Below are 22,866 nucleotides of genomic sequence, written 5' to 3'. Positions count from 1 at the left end.
CCGAATTGAGTGTGGCATACTTGACTGGGAATCCCAACAGAATCTAATCAGGGAGGAACGTGTCCGACTGATCTGACCACTGGTTTGAATGGTCAAACCACAGATCATGTTTCATAAGACGTTGACAGCCAGTGGCAATATTGTGGTATCGCATCCGGTTTCTCACAGAAGTGATCTAGTTTGTCTTTAGTCCAGACGCATTCCTTGGGGGTACTGACTAATTTATTGTGTAGAGAATGCCTCAAAACAGCGACATTTTTATATGAGTCAGCTGGGAATTGTGGACATTCATCTCTGCTCAAAAATAAACTGTGCAACGTTACAGAGTTGTTAATTGTAGAAAAACAGTGCTGCAAGTGAGATCAGGTTCTACTTGCCTATCTCCACTATGTTTACTTCTGCAACACCACTAGGAAATATTTTGTTGTCATTTACACCATCTTTTTCCAAGAACCAATTTCCACAGTCAGAGGAAGTGACCAGTGTATAATACAGGAAGCCATTTTAAGGTTTCATTTTAAAGGGATGGTATTGATTTGGCTGAGATGGGGATTCAGGTTTTAATTTTTTGCGAGGTAATTAGAAATCATTTACCAGGTTTATGAAATATTAAAAGAGCACACAATTTTACAAAGAATTAAAAGTTATCACAATATTTTTGATGAAAATCACTTCTGAAATGGCTGAGATATCCAAAAACAAAGAGGTCCTATGGAACTTCTGAACACTTCTATAGAAAAAAAACCAACAAAAACCAACAAACAATAATCCACTGTGGTTGCAATTAAGGTTACAAGCAAACCTACAGTATACATGTGCAGTACCTAACAATGCAATACAAAAAAAAAAAAAATGTAACCACAATATTTCCACAATGACAGAACAAAATTTGTAGGGTGAACATGAAGCAATTGTGTTCGCATATTTTTTTTACAGTCATCTACGTGACAGTCTGACATGTTTTCAAATTGTGTTTTGTGAAAAATGCAGGGTGACAAATGACATTTATTCTTTGTATCAGACAGAACATTGATAAATGCTGGCAGCTTTCAACGTGTGTCTCTGTTCATTGTTTACTGCTCAAAGAGATCACTCTGTGCCAGTCTAGACCCCTTTTTGTTTTTTTGTTTTTGCTTTTTTGTGTTTCTATTTCAAGACAAGGCATGATGACACACTACTGGAACCCCAAAATACTGTAAATGCTGTTATTTTTGTGTACGGATATTTTCACAAATGCGGTCACAGACATTTAAGCAAGATGTTGCTTTCACGACTTGACACCAAGGCGCTTGCTCCGTCAATTTACTGTACATGGTGATGTTTTCAAGTGTTTTTAGTGATTCCAGAAATTCATGAAAATAAATCCCCTCGTGAAAAAACAGCTTTTATGGCATATTAAACAATCATACGATTGATATGCCTTGTGAAAATTCTTTTCATAGCATATTTGAAGTTTGTTATTGTTGATCTGGGGTTGCATGAACTGTAATTCATTATGAATCTAAGTATTTTGCCCCAAAAAGTGAAACAAAAATAGAACGATGAGCATTATGATGATTCTTATGGACATCTCCCAAAAGTCTGTAAAAATATCTTTCATTATTTTTTCTTTTGCTATTTAAAAGGAAAATGTTAAAGAGGAGGATGCCTAGCTGGTTATGATATCCATGACTGTGATTAGGAATAATCTACTAATTATTGACTTTCAGTATGGTGTTTATATCGTTAATTGAATATACTTGAACATATAAAACACTATGAGATTCAAATCATCAGTGCTATGAGGAAGAGAAAAAAAGAAGATGTAAAATATGTACATTGTTAGTGATCACCAACCCAGAAAACAAATTGACACACAAGATTAAATGATTCATTGTTTAAATCTTATAACTACACATCAACAGAGAACAACAATGGCAATCAACTTAATTTCTTCTTTGTTTTCCTGATCACCCGATCGTTGTTGTGTTCATACCAATCTCAGCCAAGTCGTAAAGTGATTGCCCTGCATACACGCACACACTTTCGTTGTCGTAATATCTCAATATCCAGTACACATTTTCAGTCTGCTCTGTTACTAGCTGCACAGACATCAAGATAGCTGCCTGCTACCAAATGCTGCTATTTTGGGTCATCAACACTCATGCACTGTCTGCGCTCCTTACCCATACAATATTTGCGCGGTATGCTTGCTGTTTCCTGGACTTGTTAGTGATCGTGTGAGCTTTGCTTTTTCAGATAAAACTGGCTTTTTAATCTCAACAAATTCTACACATAACTGGCTTGCTTTTGGGATCTTTTTTGTTTTTGGTTGGGTTTTTTTTCAATCAAAATTTTACTTGCCCAATCGGGCAAGTACATGTAAATTTCCATATTTTTCATTTTTACATGCCTAACATATTTTCATTCATTTCATTTCTATCTGTTTACTTAAGTCACTTTGAACATGGGCTTGAGTTACCTAAATTCAATTTCAATTCAATTCAATTCGATTCAACTTACCTTTCTATTACCCATGATAAATTTCCATCGCGGGCTTCATCATTAAAGTGTAAAAATTATTTCACAGTATTGGGCCATAACAGCATAGCTTTCATACGATGGGGCTTTGCATCAATGGGATTATTAACTTACAGCTCACTAACCTGATTATATCTGTTCACGTTTATGTGGGGCCTCTGATAGATGTAAGCAGCTGGATTTGCTCTGTGGTAAGAAAAGAAAAAAACTGAATTGAAGACGTCCTTCTTTCAAGCTTGGCACAGACTTTATTACGGCTGCTTACAGTATTACAGGTGTTGCAACCCGAGTTGAGACATACTTAGCATAGTGAGCAGTGCAACAACTTTATTACAGCTGTTTACAGTATTAGAAGTATTGCAACCAGAGTTTTAGACATACTTAGCATAGTGAGCACTGCAACAGCTTTATTACATCCATTTACAGTATCAAAAGTATTGCAACCTGAGTTTAGATATACTTGGCAGAGCAAGCACTGCAGATTTTATCCAGCTGTTAACAGTCACAAAAGGGGAAGTCCAGATGATTTTCTGTTATTAAATCCGCAGCTCGATCCATATATAGATGTGTGGAATTTATTGCGGTCGTTGAGCAGACAAACCAATACTCAACTAGAAATGTCGCTTTGGCGACTGGTATGCCTCCGCCATAATGCATGATTTTCCCAATAGGTCTAGATAGTACATGTGGATACTGTGTGATTACATTTTCACAAAATTGGCAAAATAATGGAATGACAAGTTTGTCACAAATGTGTTGAATGTTCACCTTCCTTGACGTAGGTTTAATTGGATGAATAGGAGAGCATGTATCTAGGGATTTAAGGACTTTAACTCGACTTTGACCCATTCACACATTTAGGCATTGAGTAATTTTCAAGGTACAGGTGTGGAGAAAAAGTGCAATTTCTGAATTGAATAGTAAATTGTTACCATTTTCATCTGGCCCTTGACCCTAAAATTCATAAGATAATTACTTTCAGGTAGAACATGCATAATATGTAGTAAGTTTCAAGGTAACTTGAGCCACTTTCGAGATATGGAGGAAAAAGTTAGTTCAGCACTTTCACTTGATCTTTGACCTTTTGACCTTTGAGGCAAAAAGAAAAAAAAAAAACTTTCCAGAGAATTTCTATTAGGTTACACATGCATACACCAAGTGTAAAAAAATAACCCTGCTGGCATTGCATAAATATGAGGGTAATAGTAAAATTTTGAAGTCTTGCACTTGACCTTTGACCCCTGACCTTTGACCCCATGAACCCTACATTCTCTAGATAATCACTTCCAGTCAGTACATGTATATACTATGTTCCATGAAGATACCTTGAACAATTTTCGAAGGTACGGAGAAAAAAAAAAAGAAGTTTTAATATTTTTACTTGACCTTTTGACCTTTGATCTTTGACCTCATGACCCAAACTTTCACCAGAGAATCTTAATTGGGTAATACATGTATACACTAAGTTTCAAGAAAATCTCTTCAGGCATTCAATAGATATGGTGGAAATAGTGAAATTTTATGTATTTTACCCTGACCTTTTGACCTTTGACCTTTGACCTCATGACCCAAACTTTCACCAGAGAATCTTAATTGGGTAATACATGCATACACTAAGTTTCAAGAAAATATCTTCAGGCATTCAATAGATATGGTGGAAATAGTGAAATTTTATGTATTTGACCTTGACCTTTTGACCTTTGACCTTGACCATGTGCACCCAAAAGTTGATAGGCACAACTTCACCCCCTAATACACATACATGCCAAGTTTCATTAGGATACCTCTACAGGTTTCGATAGTTACCTTGTCCACAAAATTCATTACGGACGGACGGAAGGACGGACGGACGGACGGAAGGACGGACGGACGGAAGGACGGACGGACGGACGGACGGACAACCCGAAAACATAATGCCTCCGGCACCACTTCGTGGCGGAGGCATAAAAAAATACCCGAAACAAATTACTCTGAAAAAAGATGATGACAATGACATAGGAGGCTCATATTTTTCAGAAATGTTGCAGTGTAATTCCACTACAATAAACTGCTTGCTCAACAAGTTCACCTGTGTAGAATTCATGCACGCATTCTTCTTTTGTTTTGCTTCCTTGAACCCACACTCATGCATTCTTAACCCTAAAAGGGCCAGGGGGGTTGAATCAACCCCCCTTGATATTTTTTGCGACCATTATGCCATGCGATTTTTTTTTTTTACCGCGCCACTCACTGACTTTTTACTTTCAAGTCTCGCACATCTTATGACACCATTTTTGCGAAAATCGGACATACAGTTACGACCCTGCACGACCTTTTATACATGCTTGTCAGATGGAAGATGGCTAAAAAACGTGATTTTGTGTACAAAGTCTATGCAAATAGAGTTTTCTCACCTTATTAAAAAAGACATTATTATTTTCACTTTCAATGGCTGAAATCAATTAATTTTAGCATAATCATGCATAAAATAGGTTCTGTAATAAATTTGTGGAAAAAAAACCCAAAAAAGGGTTTAAAAACATGGAAATAGATAAGAAATTTATAATACAATACAATATAATACATACGAAATTATTTTGATACCTGATTTTTTTTTCAAGTACATTGTTAAGAATGCTACAAGGAATAATGTCACCAAAAATTAGGATGCCATTAGCTTTATTTTCTGAATTAGAGCAAAATTCATGATTTCATGCAAAATAATTAATATAAAATGTAAAACATGAAAAATTCAATTTTTTGTTTGATAGTTTGGTAGATTACGCGACAAGTATGTGCCAATTTTCAGGGTGATTGCGCGATCAACGGTTGAGATCTCGGGGGGGGGGGGGGGGGGGGGTTTGAATTAACCCTCCCCCGGCCACAGAACAGGCCAAATAGCCCGGCCTGGTTGGGGTTAAGGTGAATCTGCCATGTCATCATCCTTGCTCTTTGTGATTTGTTATAGATTTTGAAAACATTCTTATTTCTCTCCCAATCACTAGCAATTCTGAAAATCTGTACTCAGTATAACCAACTATTGGTGTTCAAATGTAAAAGTCTGAAAGTCATCCAGAGGTCTCCTTTAAAGGTATTGCAACCAGAGCTGAGTTGACACCTATTAGACTAGGTAGACAATTGATGCATGTGAGAATGTCCTTCCTTTTTTAAATCTGTCGATCCAGCGAGGCAGGAAAGCAGTAACTTACAGATAAAAAACAACAAACAATATGTGACCTTCCCATAGCAGTCAAATGACTTACAAAACCTTGGTCATGGGGGGGGGGGGGGACAACAAAACATGATGAGGAAAGGAGACGGATCAACTTTTATGAGAGAGATTTAGCAATTCTTAAATTAACTACTGCTTTTTTTTTTCTTTTTTTTTTTGCATAGAGAAAGTTACAAACATGAGTTTCAATGAATTAACTACGTGCATTCTTCACGCAAGATCCATATCATGGATAAACTTTCATGTAATTTTTAAAGCAATATGCTGAAATAAAAGAAATATATGTTTCCATCAGAAGGTGAAGCCACTCATACTAGAATATGGGGGGAGAGGAAGGAACTTATTTATCTATCTTTTTTTTTTTTTTAAAGACAACCTTTTGCATGAGACATGAACAATGGACTGGTGCCAACCAGAAACAAGAGACCCAGGGGTCTGGCCCTCACCAGAGAACCACAAGTTCACCTTGCACGCATTCTTGCAGACTATTACTGTTTACGCCGAATATTTCGCAAGGTTTTTATTTTCGCGAATTTCGCGAGTCAGGTGCTATTCACGAAAATAATGACTCTGATCCCGATATGAATGTGATACACACATATACAATTGTACATGTACATTTCTCCGTTCAGCCCCCTATTTGGACTCCTCCACAGGGCCCCAAGGGGGCACCCCTGGATGCACCATAAACAAACTTGAAACTACAGTCATCAATGTACTAACTTGTAGCATTAATTCAGCTCTATCACTTCTGGTTCTAGAGAAGATCTTAACAATTCCTGGGTTTGGGCCCCCCTGAAGCCTTGGATGCGGGGGGGGGGGGGGGGGGGGGGAGGGTAGTGGTGCATGGTGCCCATCTGAACAAATTAAAGGAGAAGTCCGGACGATTTTGAATAAATTTCACCATAATCTACATAAATCAAGGACCACAATGACTAAGTTTCATTGAAAAATACCCTCCCAACTCGTCACAATCGATTTTTTAGCATCACTAATTTTGAATCGTAACTGTTCAATTTCTGTATGCCGGCGAGAAAGATCACGTGACGGCGTGACGTATTAGCATCACATTGCTTTTTGTTTGGAGCGTCAGCTGGCTTGGGAGCCCTGCTTGAGCAACGGGGCAAGCAAGCGGTAGCGTTGCTTGTGGTTCCGGCCACGCAGCGGATGCACGTGGCATGATCTATTGCTTCACTTCGAAAATGCCGATGTGTGAAGCATTTGGGTGTTCTAATAAACCGGGCGATGGCCAGAAGAAGAGTTTTTTTGCCATCCCGAACCCAGAAAATGAGCGGGAAAGGTGCGCAAGATGGCTCTCCAATATTTTAATTGACAAGTTTGTCGTCAAAACTTACAAATACTACTCGATGCAGCTCCAGCCTCGTCATACTCCCCATCGGCGGCAGAACTGCAACCAGCAGCCCCATACGCATAGCGTAATGGGGCTGCGCACTGTAGCACTCAGGATCATGATAAGGTAGTATCGCGGTTAAATATCAACTTAAAATCGAAAAATTTCTTCAATTTGAAGATTTACCAGTGAAGTTGAAGTATTGACAACAGGCTTCGGGCAACGCTTGGTTCTGCCAATAGTCCCTTTCTGTTTGAATTAATGACTTAGTGACTCGGTCGAGAGGAGCCTGGGAGAGCTACACTGAATTGAAGGCCAGTGCATAACCGGTCGTCAATGGATTTGATTGTGTGCGTGTGATGTGTGCGCAAAGAGATGTCTCTTTGTGTGTGCGCCTGTGCTGGCCGTCAATAATTCAGTGTAGCTCTTCAAGGTTCCTCTCAACCGAGCCACATTAAGTCATCAATTTGAACAGAAAGGGACTATTGGCAGAAACAAACGTTACCCAAAGCCTGTTGTCAATACTTTAACTTTACTGTTAAGTCTTCAAATTGAAGAAATATTTTGATTTTAAGTTGATATTTATCCGCGATGCTACCTTATCATGATCCTGAATGCTACAGTACGCAGTCCCATTACGCTATGTGTACAGGGCTGCTGGTCGCAGTTACCGGCGGCGGTACTATGATGAAGCTGGCGCTGGCATTTCTTCCGCGGTTCAAGTTATACTGTCGTAATTTACCACCGTCAGACATACTCAACAGTCTCAGACAACAAGAGAGGCAATAATTCTGAAAATGACAGACTGATTTCAGATTGTTCACACTCAGAAGTCGAAAAAAAAACGATCGCGGATTGGGATAGCATTTGGCAGCGGCAGATGCAAATGTATGCCTGATCACTCTGATAACAACAGTAGCCAATGAATTGTAAATGATGGGGTGGACACTAATAAGTACGGCAGTATTACAATACATATAATATTTCAATGAAATGAAAATGTTATGTCATTGCAACTATTTTACATTAATCTTTGACGGATTTTATATAGATATATACCGAAGATCATTTGAATAAAGTAGTACAGCATTTGGCAACAGCACTCCTAAAACAGTGTACGGACTCCTGCGGTAGTGCCAACTAGGCAGACCTCGGCAGGCATGCAGATACCACGCCGCAGTCAGCAGTGCAATGGGAGATCGATGCGTAGCTGGGCTGCGCTCGCGGTGCTCTGCTGAGGAAAGTGAGTCTGTGACGTCACGTGCAATGCATACTGGGACAGATAGTACGAAGGGCTGCTCGCGACGGATTCGAACATGAAGAATTACCTTATTTAAAACTAGAAATGTCGCTTTGGCGACTGGTATGCCTCCGCCATAATGCATGATTTTCCCAATAGGTCTAGATAGTACATGTGGACACTGTGTGATTACATTTTCACAAAATTGGCAAAATATTGGAATGACAAGTTTGTCACAAATGTGTTGAATGTTCACCTTCCTTGACGTAGGTTTAATTGGATGAATAGGAGAGCATGTATCTAGGGATTTAAGGACTTTAACTTGACTTTGACCCATTCATACATTTAGGCATTGAGTAATTTTCAAGGTACAGGTGTGGAGAAAAAGTGCAATTTCTGAATTGTTACCATTTTCATCTGGCCCTTGACCCTAAAATTCATAAGATAATTACTTTCAGGTAGAACATGCATAATATGTACTAAGTTTCAAGGTAACTTGAGCCACTTCCGAGATATGGAGGAAAAAGTTAGTTCAGCACTTTCACTTGATCTTTGACCTTTTGACCTTTGAGGCAAAAAGAGAATTTCTATTAGGTTACACATGCATACACCAAGTGTAAAAAAATAACCCTGCTGGCATTGCATAAATATGAGGGTAATAGTAAAATTTTGAAGTCTTGCACTTGACCTTTGACCCCTGACCTTTGACCCCATGAACCCTACATTCTCTAGATAATCACTTCCAGTCAGTACATGTATATACTATGTTCCATGAATATACCTTGAACAATTTTCCAAGGTACAGAGAAAAAAAAGAAGTTTTAATATTTTACTTGACCTTTTAACCTTTGACCTTTGACTTCATGACCCAAACTTTCACCAGAGAATCTTAATTGGGTAATACATGTATACACTAAGTTTCAAGAAAATATCTTCAGGCATTCAATAGATATGGTGGAAATAGTGAAATTTTATGTATTTGACCCTGACCTTTTGACCTTTGACCTTTGACCTCATGACCCAAACTTTCACCAGAGAATCTTAATTGGGTAATACATGTATACACTAAGTTTCAAGAAAATATCTTCAGGCATTCAATAGATATGGTGGAAATAGTGAAATTTTATGTATTTGACCTTGACCTTTTGACCTTTGACCTTGAGCATGTGCACCCAAAAGTTGATAGGCACAACTTCACCCCCTAATACACATACATGCCAAGTTTCATTAGGATACCTCAACAGGTTTCGATAGTTACCTTGTCCACAAAATTCATTACGGACGGACGGAAGGACGGACGGACGGACGGACGGACGGAAGGACGGACGGACGGACAACCCGAAAACATAATGCCTCCGGCACCACTTCGTGGCGGAGGCATAAAAAAAATCATAGTAAATGTATCTGATGGTCTTTTCTCGTCGGGAAAAGGGTAATAGGTTCATGAAATATTGTTCTTTACACAGGAAACGGCTGATAATCGTCCGGACTTCCCCTTTAAGATCCTATCCCCCTAGAGATGATACAATGTGCCTACAAAGTTTGGTGAAAATCAGTCATGGGATTTTCAAGAAGATGAAAATGTACGAAGTTAACACACGACACTCTACAAACGCTAGACACCAGACGATGAATGATCGCAATAGCTCACTTGAGCCTTTGGCTCAGGTGAGCTCAGCTAATAATGACCCGAGTGGCCCATGAACGTACAAGGGTCAACTTATGGTGCGAAGATGCCAATTTGTCACTTGTAAAAGCAGAAGTAATAATATCAGAAATTTGACTTGAACATTAGCAATCAGTGTTCTAGTTTTTACCAATTTCTGATACTCTTAGTCTGTCATCTTTCTTCTGACCTCTCACTTCTACTACAATCTAGTAATCAAAATCAAGCATGTCGTGTATATTTAGGCCAACTTGGGTAATCTCAAGCTGTTGCTTTTGGTGCAATGGTCATACAATGTCACTTCATACCTTTTCTACCTTCTGTTTTCAATCGCTGACAATACCTGAACAAAGTTTTTATTATGCAACCAAGTAAAGAAATGAACTTGAATGGAAGTGAATTAACCTAAGTCAAGAGAACATTTGGGTTGACTGGTAAAGCTTTAAGAAGAGAGTTCCACTTAACAGGAAGATTATGCAGACAAAAATTTGATTGTGAGCTCCTTAGAAACCAAACAAAGTAAAATCCCACAGGTAGGATTGATCTACTTTTGTTTTTGTATGTGCTTCACTCCTTATGTAAATAATTCTGTCTCCCTCCCCCCCCCCCCTCGATCTATATCTGCAAGTAGTATTTTATGCCATCTTTGAGAAGCTAAATTCACCTTGGGAACCAGCTCACCTCTCAAAGTGAAACTTCTTGAAAGTGGCAGGTACTCTGGTCAGCACCTCAAAGAGCTCTGGGTAGCGTTTCTGGAATTCCTCCGCGATGTAAAAGCTATCTTGGAAGATGCTTTCTCCCCCTGTCACAACGTCATCAAACCTGGCCAATATTAAAAATCAATGCTACATGAAATAAGGATGTTCTTCACTCACAATTTAATGGGTTTTTTTTTCAAAAAATAAACCAACTAAATAAAGCAAAAACAAAATCGGCAAAACAAAATCAAGACAGAAAGATGCAACACCAGTACACATTTAGAATATCAAGTTGGCACAACCAATGTAGGTGACAGAACCATGCAAACTGCTGTATGATTGTCAATTAAATCTAAGATTTTAAGTTAAAAACAACATATAGGAAGAAATGTCATACACAAAGGCAACACGATTTTTTTTTTTTAAAATCTAAAAAAAAGGCCACAAGAGAGGAATCTTGATATGCAGTTTACAGAAACAGCACACAAGAACAAAATACAAAGGATAACAAGAGTGATTCAACAATAACCTAAAGGTAAAACATGGTTCTCAGAAGGGCTAAATATTCACCTTCCACCATTTGGAATTTGTTTGCAATATATCAAAATGGTCTCCCGAGAAACTTATCTGGCTGACGCGATTTGCCAGGATGAGTTCTTTGGAGTATTTTGTGATCAAAAGTTTAAAATAATTTACCAGACTTTCATTCATAATAAGCACCCTTCCCATTAAGTAGTGAGTGGGTAGGTAGAACATTATATAGATGATGACTGGCGGGGGAGGGAACATACCGAATGTTCCACCTGAAGGGTTTGAAATACTATTGAGGGAGGTTATAAGTCCCGAGACTTCGTCTCGGGACTTATAGCCTCCAGAAATAGCATTTCAAACCGTGAGGATGGAACATTTGGTACAAGTTCCCGACAACAAAAGTCATCATCTGTTATATTATATGGGTTAGTCAAATCTGCTTTTTCACATTGTATGGAATAGGCAAATTTATCCTATCAATTGTGGTCAATAGCACAATCAGGGTATGCAAATGCGTAACAGGGGAAATATGAGAAAACTTGGTGAAAATGTGTTTTTTGTTTTTTGTTGTAGCTGAAGCCATGTTCAGACGTATTTCTAGTCGGAGTAAAAATTTATGGCACGGTAATTAATATCCAAATTAATGCATATCCTACCACGACCCCTGTGGTCACACGACGGTCGTGGGAAGAAACTTCGAGCAATTTATGCGCGAGGGTCGGTGTAACTTCCGGAAGTGGTAGCGCCGCGCACGTCGACCATGCGATTGTTTTTTTACCAGTGCCATTTGTCTTCTCCATTCTTCTCCATTCTTGTTGATGGAAATTTCTGCATGAGCGCTAGCTTCTTCGTCGCTATCGACTAGGTTAAAATTGCACGTGTACTCGCAAAATGTCAACATTGCGATTTGACCCAGGAAGTTTTACCTAGGTCGTAAGGTGTGTAAGTTCATAGATACTCCGAAGGCTTGTCCGCACAGGCAATTAACTCCGACCAGCTAGTCGTAGTAGCGAGATACTCCTGGGGGGCGTTTCATCAACGAGTTCGTCGGAGGTTTTCACCGACGAATTTGCTATCAGCCAATCAGACGCAAGGATTTACACTGACAACTGTTAAAAGCTTATGAAATCCTTGGTCTGATTGGCTGATAGCAAATTTGTCGGTGAAATCTCCGACGAACTTGTTGATGAAACGCCCCCCTGAAAAAACTCAGGAGTATCTCGTTCGGAGGAAGAGGTCGTGGTAAGTTCCTCCGATCGGAGGAAGTTACCACGACCTTGTTCAGACGGGCACTACTCCCACCTATCCTCCGAAGTTACTCCGACCAAGATTCCTCCGAAGTTACTCCGACCAAAACTGCCTCCGTCTGAACACAGCTTGAGTGTTCAAATTTTCATTTCATCTAAAGAAGAGTCATAATATTGCATTTAACTGCACATAAATTAGCATTTTAATTAGAGGTGTCAAATTACATTGAAATGACTAATATATTGGAAAAATTCATTAAAAAAAAGGAGAATGTTTTTTCATCTGAAATTGCTTTTAGATATTCCTGATAAATACCCCTTCCATTCACCACTAGTACAAAACCATGACATATCACAAAATATGAAAATATGAATTAATGTCATATTTTCACTACTCAGAATAGATGATCAATTTTGTAGGCATTACTTTGAATTCATATAAAACCACTTTTATATATTTTATGATATTTCACTTTTGCCAAAGAGTGAAGAAGTGAAACTTTCAGTAATAGGTAACAGACATTTACTGGCCATTATTACAAAGTATTATGAAATTAGGGCTGGTATTTTGGAAGATAGGATATTTATCATCAAAAAAATATCTGAACAGTTTGACCTTGAATGTGTGCATAATGTTTTGATCCATTCTCATATTTGTAAACACAGATAGAAGAATGAATATGAGATTTATGATGACTTGAGTTGATATCCAAGCTGTGACACTCAAACAATAACATATTAAGCCAAAATACTATGTTTTTGCTTATTTTTAAAAATTGAAAAAGCATTGACATAAGAACACTGAACACTTATCGTATGACCTTCATGCAGTAGAACATGGGCGTGGATCAGTCTTATTTTTCCTCAGCAATTTATAAAAATATAAAAAAATAAGTTGTTATTGCTCAAATTTGCTAAAATTTTCACACAATAGATTACTACATATGTACAATTCATGGCTAAAAAACCAAGGATATTCAATAAGGGGAAAAGATTCTTTTAAGTAGTCAAATTAGGATATACCTCACTGAAAATAATAAAAAAACGACTGCACTTATTTTTCCTCAGCACTTGAAAATGGCTCAAAAACTCACAATTGGATGAACATTTAATGGCAAACAGCACACCATATTGTAGTGTATCTTCAGAACTTTAAGGAAGAGCAGAAAAGTAAGCTGTTTCTCCATGTATAGCTGTACAGCATGGGATAGAAGGTCACAATGTCACAAAAATAAGCCAACATTACACTCCTACCATGACGGGACTTCAGACCTCATAACTTTCTCCAGCAGAAAGGACCACTGTTTTTTATTGCATGCAAGCAATGCCAGGAAAAAATCCATTAATTTGATACCAACCACATAGGGGTAGACTTAAAATTCGGACCTCAAATCTTGATTTTACTAAGTTGTAAAATGCTTTTTTTGATGCATTACATGGGTTTTTGGCGACTTTTTGGTAATCAATCTTTAATAATTAACAAAAAATGAGAAGAAATTAGCTATTGTATTACCACATGTGATTATTGATGTCTCAGCATGCTGCATGTGAATTTTGAAGTCAGTTGGTGCATTCTTTTAGAAGTTAATATTTTTTAAAGTGAGAAAGTCATAATTGCATACCCTGATTGTGCTTATCACCTTGTGTGAAAACTATGATCGTTCAATCGTTTGGTATTGTTTGTCATTTGTTACGTGAAAATGTTATCCCATGGGAGAACATTACAAAAATGTTCTGCCCATGGGCGAACATAACCAATGTGCCTCCATCACGTGACTGTGTTTAGCCAATCACCAACCGGTATTTGACTAACCCATTTAATATTATGTGATGATCGATAGTGCCTTAGCAGTAGTATGTCCCAACAATCTGCATGTGATTCATTCTTGTCGAAAAGATTGATGGATACTATTTGTGGTCAATTATAAAATACTATGTAGTAACCACGATCAGATATGTTCTCCGATTGCAATACTGTTGCAGTACCTTTCTGATGAATATTTCTCATTTTCATAATTGCCCAACTGAAATCATGTTTAATGTCACAGCATATCTTACACATTTCTTACGCATATGTGTCCATTTCTAAGCAAAGATTGACAAGTTTTTGCAGGTGTAAGGAAATTATGTTTTATCTTAAACTTGTTGATGATTAGTCCTTGTACTCGGACAGGTGTCTAAATGCATGTTCTGGCAAAATAAAAACCCAGTAGTGTTGGGATTCAAGGGTGGCCCAATTCATTTGCTGCCCACTGGAGTACATTCGAAAACCACAAATAGTAGTGGTTTAAAAAAGCGAACATGTACATTGAAGCGTATGCTCATCAGAAACGGTCGACTCCAGTGGAGATTCTTTGGAAGTGTGTGTGCTTAAAAAGAGATCAGTGATAAAGCTGTACACATTTCATTAAGGGGATTCTTGAATATATCTGAGCCAGACCAGCCTTCCAACTCACATGGTATCCCCACTCTAAGAAGTCTTTAAGTGGCTTCAGGAGAGCAAAGTAAGTGAATTTCTTACTGCAAGCAATGGAGCAGCTGCAAACCCGGTGGGGACTCATAGTAGGCCAGGTCTATGTGGAGGTCAAGGCCCACAGAGGTGTAGGCAGCATTGATGGGCTGGGCATCAGGCTTCACAAAAAAGCTCTAGTACACACATACAGTCAGACAAGAGACAGACAGATGGACAGACAGACAGATGACAAAAGGTGATTAGACATCCTCAGATAAATGCATAATTTATGCCAGTATGATCAAGCTTCAAAGATGACATGTTTACTGACATTTTATCGATATTACCGAAACTCACTCTCTATAGTTATTTTTTTTACTGACCCAGAGGAGAACAAAAAAGTGAAATTGAGAAGCATATAGATGACTGAAGATAATCTAAGGGAAATATTATACAACTTCACAGATAGTTCAACTTTCACTGTGTTTTTTACACAGATTAGCACTGTTCGGAAGGCAACTGTCAACTGTAAATAGATATTACATAAATCTCCTCCCCCCCATCACTCCTATGCGACTATGGCCTTCCTGTAGGACTGACAAATTGTTATGCCCATTCGGACCTTCTTTCTTATGGAAGGTCAAGTTTGTGGGCGCTGACCCAAATGTTATGGGAAATTAGATAAAACTGGCAAGAATGTTACAGATGAATAGCGTTTCAATAAGGTGTCAAATGAGAATAACACGTCAGGGATCTCGCCAGTGTATATCACCCTTGTCGGCCCCGACAAGTGTAAGCTTTGAGGAGACAATTACCGACAAGGGTAAAAATTGCCGACAGGGGTGATACCACGTGTGAATTTGCTCGGGCGAGCTCAGTTCAAACCAAGTTCGGACCGCGCCTTTTTTTCTTCTGTTATCTGGCTAGAAAAGAAGCTAGAATTGGAAAAGGGCAGCAGTTTACAAGCGCAAAAAGGTATCGTAACAACGCGGCTGTACATAGCACACCACACACTCGCTCACAGTCACGATCTGATTCGGGATCAACACACACAGCAGTTCGAATAGACAGCCTGCCTTCGCCTGCCGCCCTTGTGTGCGTGTGTGTGATAAACTATGCATGTGAGAGATCGAGAGAGGACGGAAAGAAAAAGGCTGAGGGAGAGTGAGGCGCAGGCCTAGGAAGGCTGACACAGGGAGGTGGAAGATCCACCTCCCTGGCTGACACGTGCTCGCTTGTTGTCACGCTCGTTGTTGGGTTACTCAAAAACAGACAATATGAAATGCATGCCCATTACCTCCGCCAAAGAAGGTTGTAATTTTTGCTGCTTTGGTTTGTTTCTTCGTTTGTCTGTCAGTTTGTCCGTCTATATATTTATAATGCAGTTTTGATTGTCGTTAACACATAAATTTTTCTGCTTCCAGATCTGTTCATGATGTATTGAAAATTAACAACGTTTTTGCACATTCACACAAGGCAGTTTGAGAAGCCTGTGTTCAGTTTACTGCCAGTGAAATTTTGGAATAAAACGGTTAGTACAGTTTTGTTACTCTGAAGGTTCGTTCTCCCAAAAGAAATGATTAAATGATACTAGATTCTTCATTCTGAAGGTTCGTTAATCAGAAAATAATTAAGAAAAATGTTTATTAATTTCAAAACGAGATCAATTTCGTTCGTTAATTCCAAAACGAAATCAGTTTCGTTATTTCGAACGTTATGTGAGTGAAATTTCAGAATAAAACTACAGCCCCAAAACGGTTACAGTTTTGTTACTCTGAAGGTTCGTTCCTCTGAAAGAAATAATGATGATAAAATAATACTAGATTCTTCATTCTGAAGGTTCGTTAAGCGGAAAATAACTAAGAAAATGTTCATTGATTTCAAAACGAAATCAGTTTCGTTATTTCGAACGTTCTGCAAGTGAAATTTCAGAATAAAATTACGGCTCCAAAACTGTTACAGATTTGTTACTCTGAAGGTTCGTTCCTCCGAAAGAAATAATGATGATTAATTGATACTAGATTCTTCAATCTGAAGGTTCGTTAGAAGGAAAATAATTAAGAAAGAACGTTCGTCAATTTCCAAACAAACGAAATCAATTTGTTATTTCGAACGTTCATAGTACGGACTTTTTTTAATTTGGATTAACGAACCTTCAGAGTACTTAGTTTTAAATTAATTCACTTTGGGATTAAACAAACCTCACGAATAACGACCATCACTCGTGTAATCAGGGAGGTATCGGAATGATATATCTTTTTATGTCACGGTCAAACAATACCCAGAAAGGAAAGTGCAACGAGGACCCGAAAGAACTCGCTCCGCTAACATTCATGAGCGATGTGAACCAACATAATTGTGCAATACATAGGATTCGCTTCTCGCGCATCTGCATGCAGTACATGTAGGTCTCCCACGTGGTCGACATGACGGCGAGAAGCAATAACACCACAGCACGGCGATAGACTTGTGATCGCGACGCAGTGGTGTTACTTGAGATGTCAAATTGAAACAGGAAAGGCCTAAAAGAAAACGGAACCTTCACCATCGGTACCTACCTCTCTTTCATTTATTATTTACGAACTGCTGCCCACAAAATGTATGGAGTTTCCTCATTTTTTCTGTGAGAATATACTCCCTCACAATGCTCATAACATCTCCGTGAAAATGCATCATTTAGCGGCATTTTAACGGCGATTTATCTGGGTTGTATTGAGCATTTGCAATGTCTTCCGCTCTTCGCGCAGGAGGGGGAATCCCCCTCCCGTACCCACCCCAAGAAAAGCGCGTATGTGTGCTGATATGAATATTGATCCCCGACAAGCGTGAGGAAATTCCTGGCGAGAACACTGCATGTAGTCTCAGGAATTAGTTGCTCAAAACGAATTCAAAATCATATCTCAGTTGAGGATATTGATATTTCATTTGTTAAATTTTATGGGGTAGGAGTTGTAGTACTGCTCACATTGTTATAATCACATACAGTGTACAATATGGTATGGATACTTTAATTTTAATACTGGGTATATGGGATTCTGTTGCAAAAAAAAAATGATTATTATGCCAAATTGGGTAGGGATATATATGGATATGTGATTCAACATGACAGTATATCATGAAAAGCGTAGAGTATCTTGATTATTATTTCTCATGCAATATTCAGCTAATGCATAACCTTTTCAAACTAATTCACTTCATCATGTATGGCACCTTTACATTTAATTCACACAAATATGCATACTTTGAACAAGTTTTGTTGAATTTATGCTGAGCTACTTGGCTGCTGTCAACAGCTTTGAATTTAGCCTTTTGGACCCAAGGCCTACACATTTCTTCCCTTTTACAGGTGTTTGTTTTGGCAAAGGATCGTTGTTATATTGAGCCATTTCATAATCTATATTCGTTTAAATGGTTGAATGAAGAATAACAATTATGTCATAAATGCATTTGCGAAAATGCAGTTGTAGCACAGCAATGTGTTGATTCTGTTTTGAGAGAGAAAGGTATTACTACTCCTACCAACAATGATAATAATAATGATGATAATAATAATAATAATAATAATAACAATAATAATAATAATAATAATAATAATAATAATAATAATAATAATAATAATAATAATAATAATAATAATAATAATAATAATGATAATGATAATTATGATAATAATAATAATAGTGGATTCTGGTTGAAACATTTCACGGCAGTCCATGAGAGAATAGCAAAACTACTACAGATTGCCCTGGAGAGAGGAGAGGTTCCCCACTGGATGACCACAGGCAGGACGGCACTCGTCATGAAAGACAAATCCAAAGGCAATGTTACATTCATTACAGACCCATAACTTGCTTGAACATGATATAGAAGTTAATGACTGGTATCACAGCGAATGAGATCTATAGCTTCATTGAAGGGAAGGACTTAATTGTTCCCTCTTGAACAAAAAGGTGGGAGGCGAGGGTGTAGAGGAACTAGAGACCAACTACTGATTGACAAAATGGTGATGAAAAATTCCAACCTGTGTGTATCCTGGATCGACTACAAAAAGGCAAATGATATGGTGCCTCACTCAAGGATTGATGATTGCTTGCAGATGTTTGGACTTGCAGATAACATCCAAGCTTTGCTGACAAAGTCTATGAAGACATGGTGCACAACCCTGTCATCGACTGGCAAGGATCTTGGTCAGGTGCGAATATGAGGAATATTTCAAGGGGACTCACTGTCACCTCCTCTCATAGTCATGCTACGAAATGTCTCGGCCGGTTACGACCTCGGAGGAAATCATGGCTTTCTCAATCACCTGCTGTTCATGGACGACCTGAAGCTGTTTTGCAAAGACGAGAAGCAGTGCGACACGCTAGTTCAAAAGGTTCGTCTGGTCAGGAAAGACATCCAAATGGACTTCAGCAGCAAAACGTGTGCTACCCTGGTTATGAAGAGAGGGAGACAAGTGAAGAGTGCAGGAATATCACTTCTTGATGGAAGAAAGTTACAGAGGTTGGAAGAAGGAGAGAATTTTACAAATACCTGGGTGTGATGGAATCTGATGATGTCTGGAACAATGCGATTAAAGAGTCTGTTACAAGGGAGTACCTCTCACGAGTGAAGACAGTACTAAAATTACACCTAACTGGCAGGCACGTGATCACAGCTCTTAACACCTGGGCGGTAGCAGTCTTGAGATACACAGGAGGAGTGGTGGAATGGACGAAGGTGGAACTGAATGCTATGGATCGAAAGACAAGAAAAATTGTTTTCAATCTACAAAACACACCAAAGGAGCACTGATGTCGACAGGTTGTACCTGTCAAGGAAAGAAGGAGGCCGATGGCTCGTGAGAGCATAAAGATTGCTTGGAAATGGAGCAATCAGCCTCAGTGATTACGTACACAGCAGTGAGGAAAAACTCCTTCAAGCCGAGCAAGTGGAATGTGGAAAGATGTTAACACCATTGATCCACTTACTTTCAAGACCTAGAAACGGGCAGAAAGATCTGGAAAGTGGAGAGAAAAAGCAGCTACACAGGCAGTTCTGCAAAGACACAGAGAACATCAGCAGTAATGACATATGGTTATGGCTGAAGAAAGGAGAACTGAAGGAGACAGAAGGACTGATCATCACTGCCTAATAGCAAACACTGTCAATGAATGCTCTAAAAGCCATGGTACAGAAGAGAGATGTTTATGCCGCATGCAGGATACGTCGAGAAAGAGATGAGACAGTGCAACATATCATATGTGACTGTAGTAAACAGGCACAAAAAGAGTACAAAAGACAACTTGACAAACTGGCACAAGTTGGTTATGAGGAACTTTCCAGAAACATGAAATACCATTTGAGAGCAAATGGTATAGGCACGAACAACAGAAAGTTTCTGAAAATTACCAAGTTAAAATCCTGTGGGATTTTGATGTCCAAACCGACAACATCATCCAGCATATGCGTCCGGATACTATCATCGTAAAAAGGGTTCAACAAATGTGCACAATCGTCAATGTCATGGTATCAGGAGACAGCAGGGTAGCCGAGAAGGAGAAGGAAAAGATAGAAAGTACCAGGACTTGGACAGAGATCTTTACTGCCCATGGGATATAAGAGCAAATGTAACCCCTCCCCTAGTTGGAGCACTCGTAACAACCGACTGCAATGCAGCATTGTTAGGAACGGCAAGAGTCCTAAGAAAAGTTGTTAGAAGTCTTAAGTTCAAGGATGGAGCTTGATGTGATATTGATCTCAAAGATATATTTTATAATGATAGAGATGGTGATGATGATGATGATGATGATGATAGTAATAATAACAAGAGACCCGGGGGTCTGGCGCTCACCTGAGTATCGCAAGTTCACCTTCCATGCATTCTAGTAGACTCTTCCCTGAGAACATTGGAAGCTTGTCATGGGGGTAGCTTTGAGAGCTGGGGCATGGTGTCCATTCGCATATTCCATCACACTGGTAAAAGTATCTGCCAAGTACACTGTACTTTATATGACGTTGGACTATGCAGTTTGAAAAAAAAAGACTTAATGCTTTATCACTTGCTGGTTCTAGAGAAGAAGAATTGTAAATATTTCTTAATATGGGGGGGGGGGGGGTATTGGGTCCCCTAGGGACCCCCAGGGGGAGCATGGTACCCTTTTAAATAAATTGAAATCTTAATCCCCTGGCACGGTACCTGCCAAGTTAGGTGAATATTCATCAAGGGGTTTTCAAAAAGAATATGAACATGTACAATTTAAGTCCCCATTTGGACCCATCCCATCCCACTCCCCTGGGTTCCCGGCTTGGGGGGGGGGGGGGGCACCCCTGATTCTGCTATGAGCAAACTTGAAACAACAGTCATCAATAAACTGACTTATTGTATTAACCTAGCTCAATCACTTCTGGTTCTATAGAAAATCTTTAAAGATTCCTTACAGGACGGGGGTGGGACCCCTGGGGCCCCCCAGGTGGGGCATGGTGCCCATTTGATGGAATTGAGATTCTATCCCCCTAGGGATGCTACCTGCCAAGTTTGGTGAAAATTCATCATGGGGTTCTCAAGAAAAAGATGAAAATTTACAATTTGGCCCCAATCTAGGCCCCCTGGGGGCCCCCCAGGCGGGGCATGGTGCCCATATGATGGGAATGAATTTCTGCCCCCCTAGGGATGCTACCTGCCAAGTTTGGTACAAATTCATCATGGCATTTTCAAGAAAAGGATGAATATGCACAATTTGGGCCCCATTAGGACCCCTCCCCTGAATCCCAAGGGGGCACCCCTGATTCCGCCATGAACAAACTTGAAACTACAATCATCAATGTACCAACTCATAGTATTAACTTAGCTCTATCACTTCTGTTTCTAGAGGAGAAGATTCCTTAATTTTTTTTTTTTTTTTTTTTGGGGGGGGGGGGGGGGGGTTTGGGCTCCTCTGGGGGCCCCCAGGTGGGGCATGGTGCCCATTTGAACAAATTGAGATCCTATCCCCCAAGGGATGCTACCTGCCAAGTTTGGTAAAAATCAGTCATGGGGTTCTCAAGATGAAGATGAAAATGTAAATAGTTTACGCATGACGGACAACGGACGAAGAGCGATCGCAATAGCTCACTTGAGCCTTTGGCTCAGGTGAGCTAAAAATAATGACAATAATAATAATGATAAAAACAATAACAACAATAATAATAAAATCATAATAAAGACAACAAGAACAACAACAATAACAATAATAGGTTGCAAGGAGGAGCTACACAGTTTGATGTGGTATAAGTTGTGTGCTATTTCATTGAAACTTACCCCACCATACAGAGTCTCAGTGATTGGTCCAATAAGACTCCCAACCTAAAGGAGGAGAAAAGATACAAGTGCGCATGCACATTTTATCATGAGAATATTTTCATTAAATATTTTGCAATCATGCATGTAATGTATTGATTCACTGTTACAGCAGTCACTGAATAATCGCAAGACGTTGTATATAAGCTGTAGATCAAATCTGACACGTCCTTTCAATGAGACAAATTTTCTTACAGAGATTTTTTTTCCCACTGTTACTCTCTGTAAATATTGAATGCTCATTGGTTTTACCATGAAAAAAGAAATTCCTCTTCCTCTTTAAATCTGTTTTGTTGTTGTTTTCTTTTTCACGTGTGTAACTGGTCTGTTTTGAGGTTTCTTGCACAAGACTTTCCACTATTTTTGTGTTGGACATCAAGAGACAAGTAGACCCCGTTTACAGTGGAGGGCTGGGCCGAGCCCGGCCTCAATTGCGGTACTTGGCCGCACAATTCTGTCTGTTTACAGTGGAGAGCTCGGCCCGGGCTTTTAATTCAAACCTTTCAATATTTTGTCGTAGTGGCGCTCTGCTTGTAAACAAACGATTATTGTTGGGAGCGCGCCGGTCACAATTTGGTACCACATTTGGCCCAGTTCGCGTTTACAGTGAGAAAAGGCCAGGCTCAGCCTTG

The 22,866-nt window shown here is 39.2% G+C and overlaps 1 protein-coding gene across 1 annotated transcript in view; it reads right to left on the bottom strand.

The window, feature by feature from the left end:
* LOC140234683 (probable gamma-butyrobetaine dioxygenase) overlaps nt 1-22,866 on the bottom strand; it is a 116,993-nt gene that overhangs the window by 58,131 nt on the left and 35,996 nt on the right. The window contains exons 8-11 of the mRNA XM_072314721.1: nt 22,196-22,240; nt 14,986-15,110; nt 10,670-10,810; nt 2,646-2,706 (exon numbers count right to left, since the gene is read on the bottom strand). Of these exons, the coding sequence (XP_072170822.1) occupies nt 2,646-2,706; nt 10,670-10,810; nt 14,986-15,110; nt 22,196-22,240 (372 nt within the window). The remainder of the gene's footprint in view (nt 1-2,645; nt 2,707-10,669; nt 10,811-14,985; nt 15,111-22,195; nt 22,241-22,866) is intronic.

The sequence above is a fragment of the Diadema setosum genome, chromosome 1 (genome assembly GCF_964275005.1).
Source record: "Diadema setosum chromosome 1, eeDiaSeto1, whole genome shotgun sequence".
NCBI classification, from domain to species: domain Eukaryota; kingdom Metazoa; phylum Echinodermata; class Echinoidea; order Diadematoida; family Diadematidae; genus Diadema; species Diadema setosum.
This window is presented reverse-complemented; position numbering and strand designations above follow the sequence as displayed.